The 17,928-nt window shown below is 55.8% G+C and overlaps 2 protein-coding genes and 1 long non-coding RNA gene across 52 annotated transcripts in view; all 3 read right to left on the bottom strand.

Annotated features, from left to right (window-relative positions):
• The window catches only part of LOC146422659 (eukaryotic translation initiation factor 3 subunit G), a 69,875-nt gene extending 60,639 nt beyond the window's left edge, over positions 1–9,236 (bottom strand). For all 50 annotated transcript variants that reach the window (XR_014847969.1, XR_014847970.1, XR_014847971.1 and 47 more), the window contains exons 1-10: positions 9,156–9,236; positions 7,508–7,557; positions 7,227–7,319; positions 6,571–6,659; positions 5,915–5,974; positions 5,115–5,219; positions 4,301–4,490; positions 2,851–2,958; positions 1,260–1,396; positions 326–432 (exon numbers count right to left, since the gene is read on the bottom strand). Coding sequence is in view for 1 of the 50 variants with exons in the window: in XM_085045987.1 (XP_084902113.1) it covers positions 326–432; positions 1,260–1,396; positions 2,851–2,958; positions 4,301–4,490; positions 5,115–5,219; positions 5,915–5,974; positions 6,571–6,659; positions 7,227–7,319; positions 7,508–7,557; positions 9,156–9,175 (959 nt within the window). In the remaining 49 variants the exon portion in view is untranslated. The remainder of the gene's footprint in view (positions 1–325; positions 433–1,259; positions 1,397–2,850; positions 2,959–4,300; positions 4,491–5,114; positions 5,220–5,914; positions 5,975–6,570; positions 6,660–7,226; positions 7,320–7,507; positions 7,558–9,155) is intronic.
• Positions 9,237–9,331: 95 nt separating this feature from the next.
• Positions 9,332–10,984, bottom strand: LOC146422658 (uncharacterized). The gene is made up of 2 exons (XR_014848042.1): positions 10,864–10,984; positions 9,332–10,007 (listed from the first exon to the last, which is right to left on the bottom strand). It is a non-coding gene; the product is annotated as an uncharacterized LOC146422658 (long non-coding RNA).
• A 661-nt stretch (positions 10,985–11,645) lies between these two features.
• Positions 11,646–17,928, bottom strand: part of DNMT1 (DNA methyltransferase 1) — a 32,133-nt gene continuing 25,850 nt past the window's right edge. Inside the window, exons 28-32 of the mRNA XM_085045775.1 lie at positions 17,069–17,235; positions 15,697–15,874; positions 14,237–14,432; positions 12,642–12,805; positions 11,646–11,894 (exon numbers count right to left, since the gene is read on the bottom strand). Of these exons, the coding sequence (XP_084901901.1) occupies positions 11,646–11,894; positions 12,642–12,805; positions 14,237–14,432; positions 15,697–15,874; positions 17,069–17,235 (954 nt within the window). The remainder of the gene's footprint in view (positions 11,895–12,641; positions 12,806–14,236; positions 14,433–15,696; positions 15,875–17,068; positions 17,236–17,928) is intronic.

The following is a 17,928-nucleotide window of genomic DNA, read 5'->3' as shown; positions in this document are numbered from 1 at the left end:
GAGGTGGTCGTAGCCAAATCCCATAAATTAAATAACCCCATAAATGACCCCATAAGGTGACAATAACCCCAAAAATCACCATAACCCCATAAATAACCCCATAAATGACAATAACCCCATAAATCCCCTATAAATGACCCCATACTTGGCCCACTCCACATTGAGGATGAGGTGGTCGTAGCCAAACCCCATAGATGACAATAACCTCACAATAACCCCATAAAGGTGACAATAACCCCATAAATAACCCCATAAGGTGACAATAACCCCACAAATGACAATAACCCCATAAATCCCCTACAAATCCCCTACAAATCCCCCGTACTTTGCCCACTCCACGTTGAGGATGAGGTGGTCGTAGCCGAAGCCCGACACTCCCGCGATCGCTCTCGCCGCGTCCTCCCGCCGGTGGAAGCTGATGAAGGCAAAACCCTGGGAAACGGGAAAATTTGGGGTCAGGAAGGGTGGATTTGGGATTGGGGAAAAATGGGAAAATTTGGGATCAGGAAGGGTGGATTTGGGATTGGGGAAAAATGGGAAAATTTGGGGTCAGGAAGGGTGGATTTGGGATTAGGAGAAACGGGAAAAACGGGAAAATTTGGGGTCAGGAAGGGTGGATTTGGGATTAGGGGAAAACGGGAAAAACGGGAAAATTTGGGGTCAGGAAGGGTGGATTTGGGATTGGGGGAAAACGGGAAAAACGGGAAAATTTGGGATCAGGGAAGGTGCATTTGGGATTGGGGGAGAACCAGGAAAAATGGGAAAATCCAGGATCAGAGGAGATGGATTTGGGATCAGGAGGTGAATTTGGGATCAGGAAATGAATTTGGGATTTGGGATCAGGAGATGGATTTGGGATCAGGAGATGGATTTGGGGTTTGGACTCAGGAGATAGGTTTGGGATCAGGAGATAGGTTTGGGATCAGGAGATAGGTTTGGGATCAGGAGATGGGTTTAGGATCAAGGAGATGGATTTGGGATTTGGGCTCAGGAGGTGATTTTGGGATCAGGAGATGGATTTAGGACCAGGAGATGGATTTTGGATCAGGAGGTGATTTTGAGATCAGATGGATTTTGGGATCAGATGGGTTTGGGATCAGGAGATGGGTTTAGGATCAAGGAGATGGATTTGGGCTCAGGAGGTGGATTTGGGATCAGGACACAGATTTGGGATCAGGAGATGGATTTGGGCTCAGGACATGGATTTGGGATCAGAAGGTGGATTTAGGATCAGGAGGTGGATTTGGGATTTGGCTCACCTTGGACTGGCCGGTGGTTTTGTCCTTGGCCAGGTAGATCCGCGAGATGGAGCCGAAGGGCCTGAAGAGCTCCTGCAGGTCAGTCTCACGAGTGTCCTCCGACAGGTTGGTGACACGGATGGTGGCATTGTCATCCGCTGGGGACACCAGGGGACACGTGAGGGGCTGGCAGCTCGAGGGGAGCCCAACAGGATCCCAAAAGGACCTTAAAAGGAGCCTGGGAGGATCCCAAAGAATCCCAAAAGGAACCTGAAAGGATCCTAAAGGATCCTGGAAGAACCTGGAAAGACCCCAAAAGGATCCCAGAAGGACCTTAAAAGGACCCCAAAGGGATCCCGGAAGGAGCCCAGGAGAAGCTCAAAGGACCCCAAAGGAATCCCAGAAGGACCCCAAAGGATCCTGAAAAGATCCCAGAAGGATCCTGGAAGGACCTGGAAGGATCCTGAAGGAGCCCAAAGGATCCCAAAATCCCCCAAAATGACCCCAAAAAGCTGCACTCACTGCAGCGGTTGGGCTGCATGCTCTCCCCATGTGACACAAACTCCAAAATGACCCCAAAAGGACCCCAAAAGGACCATAAATGACCCCAAAGCCCCCAAAGGACCCCAAAATGACCATAAATGACCCCAAAGCCCCAAAATCCCCCAAAATGACCCCAAAAGTTCACTCACCGCAGCGGTTGGGCTGCATGCTCTCTCCTCGTGACACAAACCCCAAAAGGACCCCAAAATCCCCCAAAATGACCCCAAAGCTGACTCACCACGGCAGTTGGGCTGCGTGCTCTCTCCCCACGTGACACAAACCCCAAAAGGACCCCAAAAGGACCCCAAAACCCTCCAAAATGACCCCAAAAGTTCACTCACCGCGGCGGTTGGACTGCATGCTCTCTCCTCATGACACAAACCCCAAAAGGACCCCAAAATGACCCCAAAACCTCCCAAAATGACCCCAAAAGTTCACTCACCGCAGTGGTTGGGCTGTGTGCTCTCTCCTCGTGACACAAACCCCAAAAGGACCCCAAAACCCCCCGAAATGACCCCAAAAGTTCACTCACCACGGCGGTTGGGCTGCATGCTCTCCCCACGTGAAAATAACCCCAGAATGACCCCAAAAGGACCCCAAAAGGACCATAAATGACCCCAAAGCCCCAAAATGACCCCAAAATCCCCCAAACTGACCCCAAAGCTGACTCACCACGGCAGTTGGGCTGCGTGCTCTCTCCTCACGTGACACAAACCCCAAAAGGACCCCAAAACCCCCCGAAATGACCCCAAAAATGCTCACTCACCGCGGCGGTTGGGCTGCATGCTCTCCCCACGTGACACAAACCCCAAAATGACCATAAATGACCCCAAAAGGACCCCAAAAGGACCATAAATGACCCCAAAAGGACTCCAAAAGGACCCCAAAATGACCATAAATGACCCCAAAATCCCCCAAACTGACCCCAAAGCTGACTCACCACGGCGGTTGGGCTGCATGCTCTCCCCACATGAAACAAACCCCAAAATGACCATAAATGACCCCAAAGCCCCCAAAGGACCCCAAAATGACCCCAAAATCCCCCAAAATGACCCCAAAGCTGACTCACCACGGCGGTTGGGCTGCATGCTCTCCCCGCGGCGGCTCGCTCCGTCCCGCAGGCTCGGAGGGACATATTTGCCTGTCTTGGACACCTGAGCCTGGACTGGCTCTGGCTCTGGGGACAGAAGGGACAGGGACAGGGACAGGGGAGAGGGGAATGGGGACAGGGGAATGGGGACAGGGATATGGGAAAGGACAGGGACAGGGGAATGGGGACAGGGACAGGGACAGGGGAGAGGGACAGGGGAATGGGGACAGGGATATGGGAAAGGACAGGGACAGGGGAATGGGGACAGGGATAGGGACATGGGGACAGGGGAGACGGACAGAGGGGAATGGGGACAGGGGAGAGGGGAATGGGGACAGGTATGGGGACAGGGATAAGGGAATGGGGACAAGGATAGAGGGGAATGGGGAGAGGGACAGGGATGGGGACAGGGACAGGGGAGAGGGGAATGGGGACAGGGATAAGGGAATGGGGACAGGGACAAGGACATGGGAATGGGGAGAGGGACAGGGACAGGGGAGATGGACAGGGATGGGGACAGGGATAGGGACAGGGACGGGAATAAGGAGGGGACAGTGACAGGATAGGTGAAGGGATGGGGACAGGGACATGGGAATGGGGACAGGTGAGGGGACAGATGATGGGGGACAGGGACAGGGGAGAGCATAGGGACAGGTGAGGGGAGAGGGACAGGAGGTGACAGGGATGGGACAGGAGAGAGGGACAGGAGGGGACAGGGATGGGGAAACAGGGACAGGACAGGGAGGGACAGGGACAGGTGAAGAACACAGGGATGGGGGACAGGGACAGGTGAGGGGACAGGGATAGGGGACAGGGGAGGGACAGGGACAGGCAGAGGTGAGGGGACAGGTGAGGGGACAGGGATGAGAGGGGACAGGGGAGGGGACAGGGATAGGGGGACAGGGATGAGGGGACAGGGATGAGGGGACAGGGGAGGGGACAGTGACAGGGACAGGGAGAGGTGAGGGGACAGGGGAGGGGACAGGGACAGGGAGAGGTGAGACGGGGACAGGGACAGGATAGGACAGGGGAGAGCACAGGTGAGATGTCACCCCAGTGACCCCAAATGTCCCCAACCAACCCACAGCGCTGCACAGAAATGGGGATGAGCAGGGAAAAAAGGGAAAAATTCCCCAAAAAAGCAGGATTTGGGGTTCAAAAATTCCCAAAAAAAGCGGGATTTGGGGTTTAAAAATTCCCCCCAAAAAAGTGGGATTTGGGGCTTGAAAATTCCCCAAAAAAGCAGGATTTGGGGTTCCTACCCCCTGGAATCTTCTCCTTTTCCCCAGCTGCTCGGGGAGCTCCTCCTGCATGAAGTCACCCCAAATGTCCCCAAGTGTCTCCAACCCATTTTCCCATATGAAAAAGAGGGAAAAGATGGGAAAACCAGGGAAAATTCCCCAAAAAAAGGGGGATTTGGGATTCCTACCCCCTGGCAGTTTCTCCTTTTCCCCCGTGGAGAGCCCCAGCTGCTCGGCCAGCTCCTTCTGCATGGGCCCCAGCGTGTCCTTGTAGGGACAGCGCGTTGTCCAGTGGTCACCCTTGCAGATGCGGCACGAGACGATCTTCTGGCCCTTCAGCTTGTTCATGGGGTCCTCCTCCTCCTGGCAGTTCAGGTCCTGTGGGAGGGGACAGGTGGGACACCTGGGGACACAGCTGGGGATACACCTGGGGACAGCTGGGATCACTTGGGGACACCTGGGATCACCTGGGGATACCTGGGATCACCTGGGTACACCTGGGGACACAGCTGGGACAGCTAGGCATAGCTGGGGACACACCTGGGATACACCTGGGGACACCTGAGCACACCTGGGATCACTTGGGACAGTTGGGGACACCTGGGATACACCTGGGGACACACCTGGGACAGCTAGGGATAGCTGGGGACACCTGAGGACACCTGGAACATACCTGGGGACACACCTGGGATCACTTGGGACAGCTGGGGACACAGCTGGGGACACCTGGGGACGCACCTGGGATGGCTGGGGATACTCCTGGGGATAGCTGGGGACAGCTAGGGACAGCGGGGAATACACCTGGGACAGCTAGGGATAGCTGGGGACACCTGGGGACACACCCGGGGATACACCTGGGACAGCTGGGGACACCTGGTGACACACCTGGTCACACCAGCTCACACCTGGATCACACCCAGGTCACACCTGGCCCAACCTGGGTCACACCTGGCACACTGAGGTCACACCTGGGTCTCACCTGTCCCCACCTTGTCCCCGTACCTCCTTGCTGGTGATGAAGGTCATGAAGACGTCGTCGCTCACGGTGGTCGTGGCCACGTTGGGCCCTGGGGCGTCGAACTCAGAATTCCCAAATTTCTTCCAGTTCTGAGGGGAAAAAAGGGGAAATGAACCCCAAAATCCCAGAAAAACGGCAGGAAAGGAAATGGGAATTCCCTTTTCCATGAGAATCAGAATTCCCACAGAAATCCTTCCCTGTTCCCAAGGGAATCCTTCACCTTTTCCATAGGGAATTCCCTTTTCCCAAGGGAATCATTCCCCATTCCCACAGAAATCCCTTTTCCAATTCCTAAAGAAATCCCTTTTCCCATTCCCACAGGAATTCCATTTTTCCACTTCCGCAGAATTCCTTCTTCCCATTTCCATGGGAATTCCCTTTCCTGTTCCCACAAAAATCCCACACTTTCCCCACAGAATTCCCACACTTTCCCCACAGAATTCCCACACTTTTCCCATGGAAATCCCACACTTTCCCCACAGAATTCCCACACTTTCCCCACAGAATTCCCACACTTTTCCCACAGAATTCCCACACTTTCCCCATGGAATTCCCATGGAATTCCCACACTTTTCCCATGGAAATCCCACACTTTCCCCACAGAATTCCCACACTTTTCCCACAGAATTCCCACACTTTTCCCAAGGAAATCCCACACTTTCCCCACAGAAATCCCACACTTTCCCCACAGAATTCCCACACTTTCCCCATGGAATTCCCACAGAAATCCCACATTTTCCCCACGGAATTCCCATTCCCACTCCCATCCCTGCTCTCCCCTCACCTTGCGCCGAGCCACAGCCTTGGAGGCTTTCCGGGTTTCGATCCGGAAGGTTCGGATGATCTGGGAATGGGGAAAATACGGGATTGGGGCAGGAGAGACACCTGAGCCCCAAAAAACCCCCAAATTTGGGGGATCCTGGAGCACCTGATCAAAAAAAACCCCAAATTTGGGGGTACCCAGAGCATCTGATCCAAAAAAAACCCAAATCTGGGGGCATGTAGAACATCTGATCCCAAAAAAACCCCAAATTTGGAGATACCTGGAGCATCTGAGCCCTAAAAAGCCCCAAATTTGAGAGTACTTAAGGGCATTTGTGCCCAAAAAACCAAATTTGGGGGTTCCTGGAACACCTGAACCCCAAAAAGCCAAATTTGGGGTTACCTGAGGCACCTCCACCCCATTTTTGTCCTAATTTGGATTCACCTGAAGCCCCAAAACCCCCAAAAAGCCAAAATTTGGGATCATGAATTCCACATTTGGGGTTACCTGAGGCACCTCCACCCCATTTTGGTCAAAACTTGGGGTTCCCTGAAGCACCTGAGCCCCAAAAAACCCAAATCTGGGGTTCCCTGAAGCACCTGAGCCCCAAAAAACCCAAATTTGGAGCTCAGGGATGCCCAACTGGAGGCTCAGGTGGCACACCTGTGCCAGCTCACCTTGACCTTGCGCCCATCCTCCTCCTCGCGGTACTCGGTGATGGTTTTGATGTTGCCATTGATCACCTCCTTGGGGGGTGGGAGAGGCCCTGGGGTCAGGATAGGACAGGTGAGCGTCCAGGTGTGCCCAGGTGTGTCCCAGGTATGTCTGGGTGTATCCCAGGTGTGTCCCAGGTGTGTCCAGGCATGTCCCAGGTGCGTTTAGGTGTGTCCCAGGTGTGTCCCATGTGTCCCAGTGTGCCCCAGGTGTGTCCAGGTATGTCCCAGGTGTGTCCCATGTGTCCCAGTGTGCCCCAGGTGTGTCCAGGTATGTCCCAGGTGTGTCCCATGTGTCCCAGTGTGCCCCAGGTGTGTCCAGGTATGTCCCAGGTGTGTCCCATGTGTCCCAGTGTGCCCCAGGTGTGTCCAGGTATGTCCCAGGTGTGTCCACATGTGTCCAGGTGTGACCCAGGTGTGACCCAGGTGTGTCCCAGGTATGTCCAGGTGTGTCCATGTGTTTCCAGGCATGTCCCAGGTGTGTCCAGGTGTGCCTCACGTGTGTCCAGGCGTGTCTAGGTATGCCCCAGGTGTGTCCAGGCGTGTCCCAGGTGTGTCCCAGATGTGTCCAGGTGTGTCTAGGTGTGTCCCAGGTGTGTCCAGGTGTGTCCCCAACTCACCTCCCTTCAGCAGCTCAGCCTCAGCACTGGAAGGACCACCCAGGACTCCAGGTAAGGGGAGATCCTTCAGCAGCTCGCTGGTGATGCACTTGTCTGTGGGGACAGAGGGGACACCTGGGCACAGGTACAGCCTCACCTGGGCACAGGTAACCCCCTCACCAGGGAGAGTCACCCCTCCCTTGCCCAGCCCCTCGATGGCTCCTTGTCCCCAAGGATGCAGGACACAGGTGTCACCCCGGGCAGGTGACACAGGTGACACAGGTGGCACAGGTGACACTCACCATCCTCTCCTCCCTCCTCCTCCACCTGGTCAGCCCAGCTGGGCTTGGAACTGTTGGGACAAAACTGAGTCAGATCCCTCTGTCCCCTCCGTGTCCCCTGCCGTCCCTGTGTCACCCTCAGGGTCCCTCTGTCCCCTGTGTCCACTGCTGTCCCTGTGTCACCCTCAGGGTCTCTCTGTCCCCTCCGTGTCCCCTGCTGTCCCTGTGCCACCCTCAGGGTCTCTCTGTCCCCTCTGTGTCATCCTGCTGTCTCTGTGTCACCCTCAGCATCCCTGGGTCACCCTCAGGGTCCCTGTGCCACCCTCAGGGTCTCTCTGTCCCTTCGTGTCCCCTGCTGTCCCTGTGTCCCCAATGACGCCCCCTCCCCTCACAGTCACAGTCCCGCCCAATGTCCCCCCGGGGCCGTGAGACCCACCGAGTGGCCGGGAGCTGGATTGGGACTGACCGGGACCTTCCGGAGCCCCGATAGGGACTGACCGGGACCTTCCGGAGCCCCGATAGGGACCGATACCGGGAGCCCCGACAGAGACCTACCGGTACCTCCGGGAGCCACGATTGGGACTAAAATGGCCTCATAACCGAGACCGATACCGGGATCCCCGATCTGGACCGACCGGGACCTCCCGGAGCCCCGGATTGAGACAGACCGGGACCTCGGGGAACCCCGACTGGGATCCTCCAGGACCCCGGACTGGGACGGATTGGGATCCTCTCGGAGCCCCGACTGGGACTAACCAGGACCTCCCGGAGCCCCGACTGGGACGGACCAGGCCTCATAACCGAGACCGATATCGGGAGCCCCAATCCGGACCGACCGGGACCTTCCAGGACCCCGGATCGAGACAGACCGGGACCTCCGGGAGCCCTGACAGGGACCCACCGGGCCTCATAACCGAGACCGGTATCGGGAGCCCCGACAGACACCGACCGGAACCTTCCAGGACCCCAGATCGGGACGGATTGAGACCCCCCAGGACCCCGACTGGGATCCTCCAGGAGCCCCGACTGGGACCGACCGGGCCTCATAACCGAGACCCTCGACCGGCACCGATATCGGGAGGCCCGACTGAGACAGACCGAGACCTCCGGGAGCCGGATTGGAACCGACCGTGACCTTTCCAGGACCCCGACTGGGACCGACCGGGACCTCGGGGAGTCCCAATTGGGATGGATTGAAACCCTCCAGGACCCCGATCGAGGCCGACTGGGATCCTCCCGGAGCCCGGATTGGGACTGACCGGGCCTCATAACCGAGACCGATATCGGGACCCCCGATCCGGACCGACCGGGACCTCCCGGAGCCCCGATTGGGACTAAAATGGTCTCATAACCGAGACCCCCGATCGGGACCTCCGGGATCCCCGATCGGTACGGACTGGGACCCTCCAGGAGCCCGGATCGGCTCGGACCGCGCCCTGCCCCGGATCCCAGCCCGGTCCCGCTGCCGGTCGCCGTTTCCCCTCCCGGTTCCCCCCCATCCCGGTTCCCCTCACAACCACAGGCCCGATTCTCCCCCAGACCTCTCCGCCGCTCCCGCTCGGCCGGATCCGCTCCGATCCACCCCCAGCCCCTCTCCCGACCCCCATCCCGGCTCCCCGCGCCGCTCCCGCCGCCATTCCCGCTGCCATTCCCGGTTTTTCCCCCTCACTCGTAGTCGCCGGTCGGCATCGCCTCCGCCGCCCTCACGCCGCACACCGGAAGGACCCGCCGCCACTTCCGGCGGGGAGAGGGCGGGAAAACGCCGCGCGCGGGGCATGGCGGGAAGCGGTTGCTAGGCAACGCCGCCATGAGGGCTGCGGCCTAGCCGAGCGCGGCGCGAGTTGATTGTTTATAAGTTAACTTATAACGATTTATTTGAAGAAATATTACAACATATAAAAACTACATAAAGTATCGAATTCCGACTTGTACAAAGCGGCCGCGGGGGGTTGGGTAGAACGGGATAAAAACGGGGAGAATCGCCGGGCCGGGGGAGGTTGGAGCAGCACGGCGCTGAGGGAATTTTAAAAAAATTTAAAAAATAAAAGGCAAAAGGGAGAAAGAAAAAGTTTTTTTGAAAGGGGACAAAATTAAAATTTCAGGAAAAAATTAAAAAAAAAAAAACACAAAAGAAAAAGGAGGGAAAAGGTGGAAAAAACCAAGGGGGAAAGAAGGAGGATGTAGATAAAAAAGGGGAAAAAATAAACAGAAAAAGGGGAAAAAATAAACAGAAAAAGGGGAAAAAAAGGAAAAAAAGGGGAAAGAAAAAAAGGGATATAAAGAGGGGGAAAAAAGAAAAAAGGGGGAAAAGAAAAAAAGGAGGAAAATAGAGAAAATGTAGAAAAATGAGGGGAAAAGAGAAGAAAAAAAAAAAGGCAAACAAAACCAAACGGAAGCAAAAAGCCAAAAATAAAACATCCCCAAATGGACCAGGTGGCCTCCCCGTCCCCCCGCAGGGCTCTGTGGCTTCCACGGTGTCACCCTGCTGTTTCCATCGGCTCCTGCGGCGCCGCGGGGACACCTGGGGACAAGGGGGACACTGTGGGGACACCTGGGGACAAGGGGGACACCTTGGTGACACCTGGGGACAAGGGGGAGACTGTGGGGACACCTGGGGACACCACGGGGACACCTGGGGACAGTGGGGACACCGTGGGGACATTGTGGGGACACTGTGGGGACAGCTGGGGACAAGGGGGACACTATGGTGACACCTGGGGACAACGGGGACACCTGGGGACAGTGGGGACACCGTGGGGACACTGTGGGGACACTGCAGGGACACCTGGGGACAACGGTGACACTGCAGGGACACCAGGGGACAATGGGGCTGCGAGGACACCTGGGGACACCTGGGGACACCGTGGGGACACCTGGGGACACCTGGGGACACTGTGGGGACACCTGGGGACAATGGGGACACCTGGGAACAGCGGGGACCCCTGGGGACACCTGGGGACACCTGGAGACACCGTGGGGACACTGTGGGGACACCGCAGTGACAGCAGTGACACCTGAGGACAACAGGGCCGCGGTGACACCTGGGGACAATGGAGACACCTGGGGACACCACGGGGACACTGCGGTGACACTCAGGGACACCGCAGGGACACCGCAGGGACACCTGGGGACACTGTGGGGACAGCGCGGTGACATCTGGGGACACTGTGGGGACACCTGGGGACATCGCGGGGACAGCAGTGACACCTGGGGACACTGGGGACACAGTGGGGACACCTGGGGACACTGTGGGGACATCTGGGGACACCGGGGGACACCTGGGGACACCGTGGGGATAGCAGGGACACCACGGTGACACCTGGGGACACTGTGGGGACACCTGGGGACAGCGGTGACACCGCGGGAAGGACACTCACCGGCCATGTCCTGGCGCAGCTTGGCCACAACGCAGGCCTTGATCTCCAGGCCGATGGCTTTGGCCAGCGGGGGTGGCACCGCTGCCCACCTGGGGACAAGGGACAGAGGGACAGTGGGACAGTGGGATATGGGACAATGGGACAGAGGGACAGTGGGACATGGGACAGTGGGACAAGGGGAGAGGGACAGAGGGACAGAGGGACAGAGGGACAATGGGATATGGGACAGAGGGACAGAGGGAGAGAGACAGAGGGACAAAGGGACAATGGGGACAGAGGGACAGAGGGACAATGGGAGAGGGACAAGGGACAATGGGACAGAGGGACAGTGGGACATGGGACAGTTGGACATGGGGAGAGGGACAGTGGGACAGAGGGACAATGGGGACATGGGACAGTGGGACAATGGGACAGAGGGATATGGGACAGAGGGACATGGGACAGAGAGACAGAGGGACATGGGACAATGGGCATGGGACAATGGGACAAGGGGACATGGGACAATGGGACAGAGGGACAGTGGAGAGGGACAGTGGGACAGAGGGACAATGGGCATGGGACAATGGACAACAGGACAAAAGGGCCAATGGACAACAGGATTAAGGGACAATGGGCACTGGGACAAAGGGACAACAGGACAAAGGGACAAAAGGACACTGGGAAAGAAGGACACTGGGGACATAAGACAATGGGAAAAGGGGACAATGGACAATGGGGTCACTGCACAATGGGGACAATGGGGACAATGGGGACAATGGACAATGTCCAATGGGACAATGGGGTCACTGGACAATGGGAAAACGGGAGAATGGATATGGGACAATGGGGACAAGGGACAATGGGGACAATGGGGACAATGGGGACAATGGGGACAAGGGGACAGCAGCTCGGTGACCCCGTCCCAGGCCGCTGACCTGTCTGTGCTTGTCCAGGATGTTCCCGAAGAGGCGGTAGGTGTCGGGGAAGCCTTGGGATCGAGCGCACTCCCGCACACTGACCACGCGGTGCTGCTCGGGGTGGAGCACGCGGCCCTGCAGTGACCACAGCACCGGACAGTGGGACATGGGGACACCGTGAGACCGCCCAGTGGGACATGGAGACACCACACACCGCCCAGTGGGACATGGGGACACCGTGGGACTGCCAGGGACATGGGGACACCATGGGACTGCAGGGGACATGGGGACACCACCACACCCACCCAGTGGGACATTGCACACCATCAAACCCACCCAGCCATTGGACATGGCCACGACACCACCAAACCAACCCAAGGGTTGGGACAATGGTGACCATTGGGCACCATCAAGGGTTGGGACAATGATGACCACTGGACACCACCAAGACCACCCAATAGTTGGGACGATGACCACTGGACACCACCAAACCACCCAAAGCTATGACAACGATAACCACTGGACACCACCAAAGGTTGGGTCATGGAGGCCACTGGACACCACCAAAGCCACCCAATAGTTGGGACAACGATGACCACTGGACACCACCAAACCAACCCAATAGTTGGGACAACGATGACCACTGGACACCACCAAAGCTGGCACAAGGTGGCCACTGGAGACCACCAAAGGTTGGGTCATGGTGGCCATTGGACACCACCAAACCAACCCAGGGTTTGAGACATGGTGGCCACTGGACACCACCAAACCAACCCAAGGTTTGGGACAACGATGACCACTGGACACCACCGAAGGCTGGCACAAGGTGGCCACAGGACACCACCAAGGCCAGCCAGGCTGTGCCCAGGGCTGCTGGCCCACCTGCTTGCCCATGGGCTCAGGGTTGGTGACGGTGGTGCTGAAGAAGCCGTCCCACTCGAGGCGCCCGTACAGCCCTGCCCAGTGGTTGTGCCGGTTGCCGGTGTGCGGGAGACACCACGGGATGAGCGTGTTGAACTGCCGGTCAGCCGGGTCACACGGCTTCCCTGAGGCGGGAAAAACACAAATTTCGGTAAAAAAATGGGGGTTTGGGGGGCCTGTGATGTCTGAAGGGTATTTAGCTTCTGTTTGTCATGTGATTTTGGTGTGAGATAGGGTTTGTGTCGGCTAAAATACAAAGTGCTGGTTTTACAGGTTTCATATGAAATGCTAAAAATGTCATACAAAATGTTAAAATTCATATAAAATGTTGAAAATTATGAAGCAATAGCTTCATATCGGCTAGAATAAAAAGTGCTAGTTTTACAGGTTTCATATGAAATGCTAAAAATTTCATACAAAATGCTAAAATTCACATAAAATCCTAAAAGCTATGAAGCATTAAGCTTCATATAGGCTAAAATACAAAGTGCTGGTTTTACAGGTTTTACATGAAATGCTAAAAATTTCATACAAAATGCTAAAATTCACATAGAATGCTAAAAGCTCTGAAGCAATAGGCTTCATATTGGCTAAAATACAAAGTGCTAATTTTATGGGTTTCATATAAAAGTGCTGGTTTTACAGGTTTCATATAAAATACTAAAGATTTCATGCAAAATGCTAAAATTCACATAAAATGCTAAAAGCTCTGAAGCAATAGGCTTCATATCGGCTAAAATACAAAATGCTAATTCTATGGGTTTCATATAAAATGCTAAAAATTTCATTAAAAATGCTAAAATTCACATAAATTATTAAAAGCTGTGAAGCAATAGGCTTCATATTGGCTAAAATGCTAAGTGCTAGTTTTATAGGCTTCATATAAATTACAATTTATAATTCATATAAATTAATCAATTTTTTAAAATTCTAAATTTTTTTAAATCAATTTTTTTAAAATTGATATAAAAACCCCAATTTTTTAAAATTCTCTAATCAATTTTTTAAAATTCTTCTGGGTTTGATTTAGTGAGAATTAAAGCCTGATATGTTAATAAACAGAATTTATAAACACCTCATGACTCGCTGTCCATTTTGGATGTAGTTTCTTGAATAGGCTCTGCTCACCCTAAACTCACCTTTAAAGCCTCTCATCAATTTTTTAAAATTCTCTAATCAGTTTTTTTAAATTCTCCTGGGTTTGTTTTAGTGAGAATTAAAGCCTGATATGTTAATAAACAGAATTTATAAACCCCTCGTGTCTCTCTGTCCATTTTGAGTGTATTTCTCAAACCGGTTCTGCTCACCCTAAACTCACCTTTAAAGCTTCTAATCAATTTTTTTAAATTCTCCTGAGTTTGATTTAGCGACAATTAAAACCTGATATGTTAACAAACAGAATTTGTAAACCCCTCGTGACTCACTGTCCATTTTTGGCGTATTTCTCAAATCAGTTCTGCTCACCTTAAAGGCCTCAAACAAACCAATTTTTTTTTTGTTTTTTAGTTCTTTTAACTTCATTTTAGCTCTGTTGGAGGCGATCCTGACCAACCCACCTTCGGCACAGGAGCAGACTCCGCGCAGAGCCCCGGAGCTGCTGCGGCCGTTCTTGCGCTCGTGGTGGGTGTAGCGCAGCTTGCGGGTGCTCGTGCCGTCCGACAGCCGCACCTCGATGTTGGGCAGGTCCCGCCAGTCCGAGCCGGGCGCCAGCGGGATGTGCCGCATGCGGGCGGCCACCAGGGCGCTCATGTCCTGGGGGGTCACACCGGGGTCAACAGGGTCAGCATGGGGTCACTGGGGACAGCCTGGGGTCAGTGGGGACAGCCTGGGGTCAGTGGGGTCAGTGGGGACAGCCTGGGGTCACCCCAGGGCCAGTGGGATGTGCCGCATGCGGGCGGCCACCAGGGTGCTCATGTCCTGGGGGTCAGGATAGGGTCACCATGGGGTCACCAGGGTCACCATGGACAGCCTGGGGTCAGCCCGGGGCCAGCGGGATGTGCCGCATGCGGGCGGCCACCAGGGCGCTCATGTCCTGGGGGGTCACACCGGGGTCAGTGGGGTCAGCATGGGGTCAGTGGGGTCAGCATGGGGTCACTGGGGACAGCCTGGGGTCAGTGGGGTCAGTGGGGACAGCCTGGGGTCAGCCCAGGGCCAGCGGGATGTGCCGCATGCGGGCGGCCACCAGGGCGCTCATGTCCTGGGGGGTCACACCGGGGTCAGTGGGGACAGCCTGGGGTCACCATGGACAGCCCAGGGCCAGCGGGATGTGCCGCATGCGGGCGGCCACCAGGGCGCTCATGTCCTGGGGGGTCAGGATAGGGTCACCAGGGTCAGCATGGGGTCACCAGGGTCACCAGGGTCAGCCCGGCGCCAGCGGGATGTGCCGCATGCAGGTGGCCACCAGGGCGCTCATGTCCTGTGGGGTCACGCCGGGGTCAGTGGGGTCAACATGGGGTCACCAGGGACATCCCAGGGTCACCATGGACAGCCTGGGGTCAGCCCGGGGCCAGCGGGATGTGCCACATGCGGGCAGCCACCAGGGCGCTCATGTCCTGGGGGGTCACACTGGGGTCAGTGGGGACAGCCTGGGGTCAGTGGGGTCAGCATGGGGTCACCACGTTCAGCCTGGGGTCAGTGGGGACAGCCTGGGGTCACCAAGGTCAGCCCAGCGCCAGCAGGATGTGCCGCATGTGGGCAGCCACCAGGGTGCTCATGTCCTGTGGGGTCACACCGGGGTCAGCATGGGGTCACCATGGCCAGCCCGGGGTCAGCAGGGTCAGCATGGTCACCTCGGGGTCACCATGGCCAGCCCAGGGTCACCTCCACCATTCCCAAACCTCCACCATTCCCACCATCTCCCCACCCCGATTTTGGGCACTGCCCCCTGGACCTCTCCCCCAGCCCATCCCGGTGCCCACCCCAGCAGGATCCATCCCAATCCCAACCCCAACCCCAACCCCAACCCCAACCCCAATCCCAATCCCAATCCCAATCCCAATGCCAATGCCAATCCCACCTTGCAGATGTGATCCCTGAGGATGGGCTGGTACTCGGAGCCGCGGATCTGCCGCTGGAACCACGACTGGGGCTCTCCGTTGTAGGAGATCTCCAGCGCCGACGCTCCGTTCCGGATCTCGGGCAGGTCCGACATGGTGTCCCTCACCGTGATGGTGCGGAAGGGACCCGAGTACGTCCTGGCAGGGGACAGGGTGGGATTCCCAACGTGGGACTCCCAGTGCGGAATTCCCAACGCAGGATTCCCAACGCGGGATTCCCAAGGCCAAATTCCCAATGCGGAATTCCCAATGTGGAATTCCCAACGTGGGATTCCCAAGGCCAAATTCCCAATGCAGAATTCCCAACGTGGAATTCCCAATGCAGAATTCCCAACATGGATTCCCAAGGCCGGATTCCCAACGTGGGATTCCCAACGTGGGATTCCCAAGGCCAAATTCCCAACGCGGAATTCCCAACGCAGAATTCCCAACGTGGGATTCCCAATGCCGAATTCCCAACGTGGAATTCCCAACATGGAATTCCCAACGTGGAATTCCCAAGGTGGGATTCCCAAGGCCAAATTCCCTGCGTCAAATTCATGACACCGAATTCCCAACACTGAATTCCCAACGTGGAATTCCCAAGGTGGGATTCCCAAGGCCAAACTCCCAATGCGGAATTCCCAACGCCGAATTCCCTGTGCCAAATTCGTGACACCGAATTCCCAAGGCCAAATTCCCAACACCGAATTCCCAATGCGGAATTCCCAACATGGGATTCCCTAGGCCAAATTCCCTGCGCCAAATTCATGACGCCGAATTCCCGACACCGAATTCCTGACACCAAATTCCCAACGTGGGATTCCCAAGGCCAAATTCCCTGTGCCAAATTCACGACGTCGAATTCCCAACACTGAATTCCTGACGCCAAATTTCCCATGCCAAGTTCCTAATGTGGAATTCCCAATGCCAAATTCCCAACGTGGAATTCCTGATGCTCAATTGCCAACACCAAACTCCCAATGCCAAATTCCCGACATGGAACTCCTGACGCCAAATTCCCAGCGTTGAATTCCCAACGTTGAATTCCCAACACCGAAATCCCAGCGCGGAATTCCCAACGCTGAATTTTCACTGCGGAATTCCCAACACGGAATTCCCAATACTGACTTCCCAATAAGGGATTCCCAACACCGAATTCCCACTGCAGAATTCCCAACACCAAACTCCCATTGCAGAACTCCCAGCATAGAATTCCCATCATAGAATTCCCAACACCAAATCCCCGTTGCAGAATTCCCATTGCAGAATCCCCGATGCCAAATTCCCGTTGCAGAATTCCCAACACCAAATCCCCGTTGCAGAATTCCCAATCTGAAATTCCCGACTCACCGGGTGATGTTGCTGACGAACTTCTTGTCGTCCACCACGACGCTGAGCTTGCAGGCGCGGGGAGCAAAGACGTGCAGAGGCTCCGGGAACAGCGGCAGCTTCTCGCCCGGAGCTGCTGCCAGCACGATGGCTCTGCGCCGCGTCTGCGCCACGCCGTACTGACCGGCCTGAGGGAATGATTCCAGAGGGAATGGGAATTGGGAATGGGAATGGGAACGGCTCTGCGCCGCGTCTGCGCCACGCCGTACTGACCGGCCTGAGGGATGGGAAATTGGGAATGGGAAATTGGGAAACTGGGAATTGGGAATGGGAATGGCTCTGCGCCGCGTCTGCGCCACGCCGTACTGACCGGCCTGAGGGCATGGAAATTGGGAATGGGAATGGGAAATTGGGAATGGCTCTGCGCCGCGTCTGCGCCATGCCGTACTGACCGGCCTGGGGGCATGGAAATTGGGAATGGGAATGGGAATTGGGAATGGGAAACTGGGAATTGGGAATGGGAATGGCTCTGCGCTGCGTCTGCGCCACGCCGTACTGACCGGCCTGAGGGGATGGAAATTGAGAAATTGGGAAATTGGGAAATTGGGAATGGGAATGGCTCTGCGCCGCGTCTGCGCCACGCCATACTGACCGGCCTGAGGGCATGGAAATTGGGAATGGGAAATTGGGAAACTGGGAAATTGGGAATGGGAATGGCTCTGCGCCGCGTCTGCGCCACGCCGTACTGACCGGCCTGGGGGATGGAAATTGGGATGGGAATTGGGAATTGGGAATGAGAACGGCTCTGCGCCGCGTCTGTGCCACGCCGTACTGACCAGCCTGAGGGGATGGGAATGGGAAATTGGGAATGGGAATAGGAA

The sequence above is a fragment of the Lichenostomus cassidix genome, unplaced genomic scaffold (genome assembly GCF_008360975.1).
Source record: "Lichenostomus cassidix isolate B80296 unplaced genomic scaffold, HeHo_3.0 HiC_scaffold_39, whole genome shotgun sequence".
Taxonomy (NCBI): Eukaryota; Metazoa; Chordata; class Aves; order Passeriformes; family Meliphagidae; genus Lichenostomus; species Lichenostomus cassidix.
The sequence above is the reverse complement of the archived record's forward strand: the minus strand, read 5'-3'. Positions and strand labels throughout refer to the sequence as shown.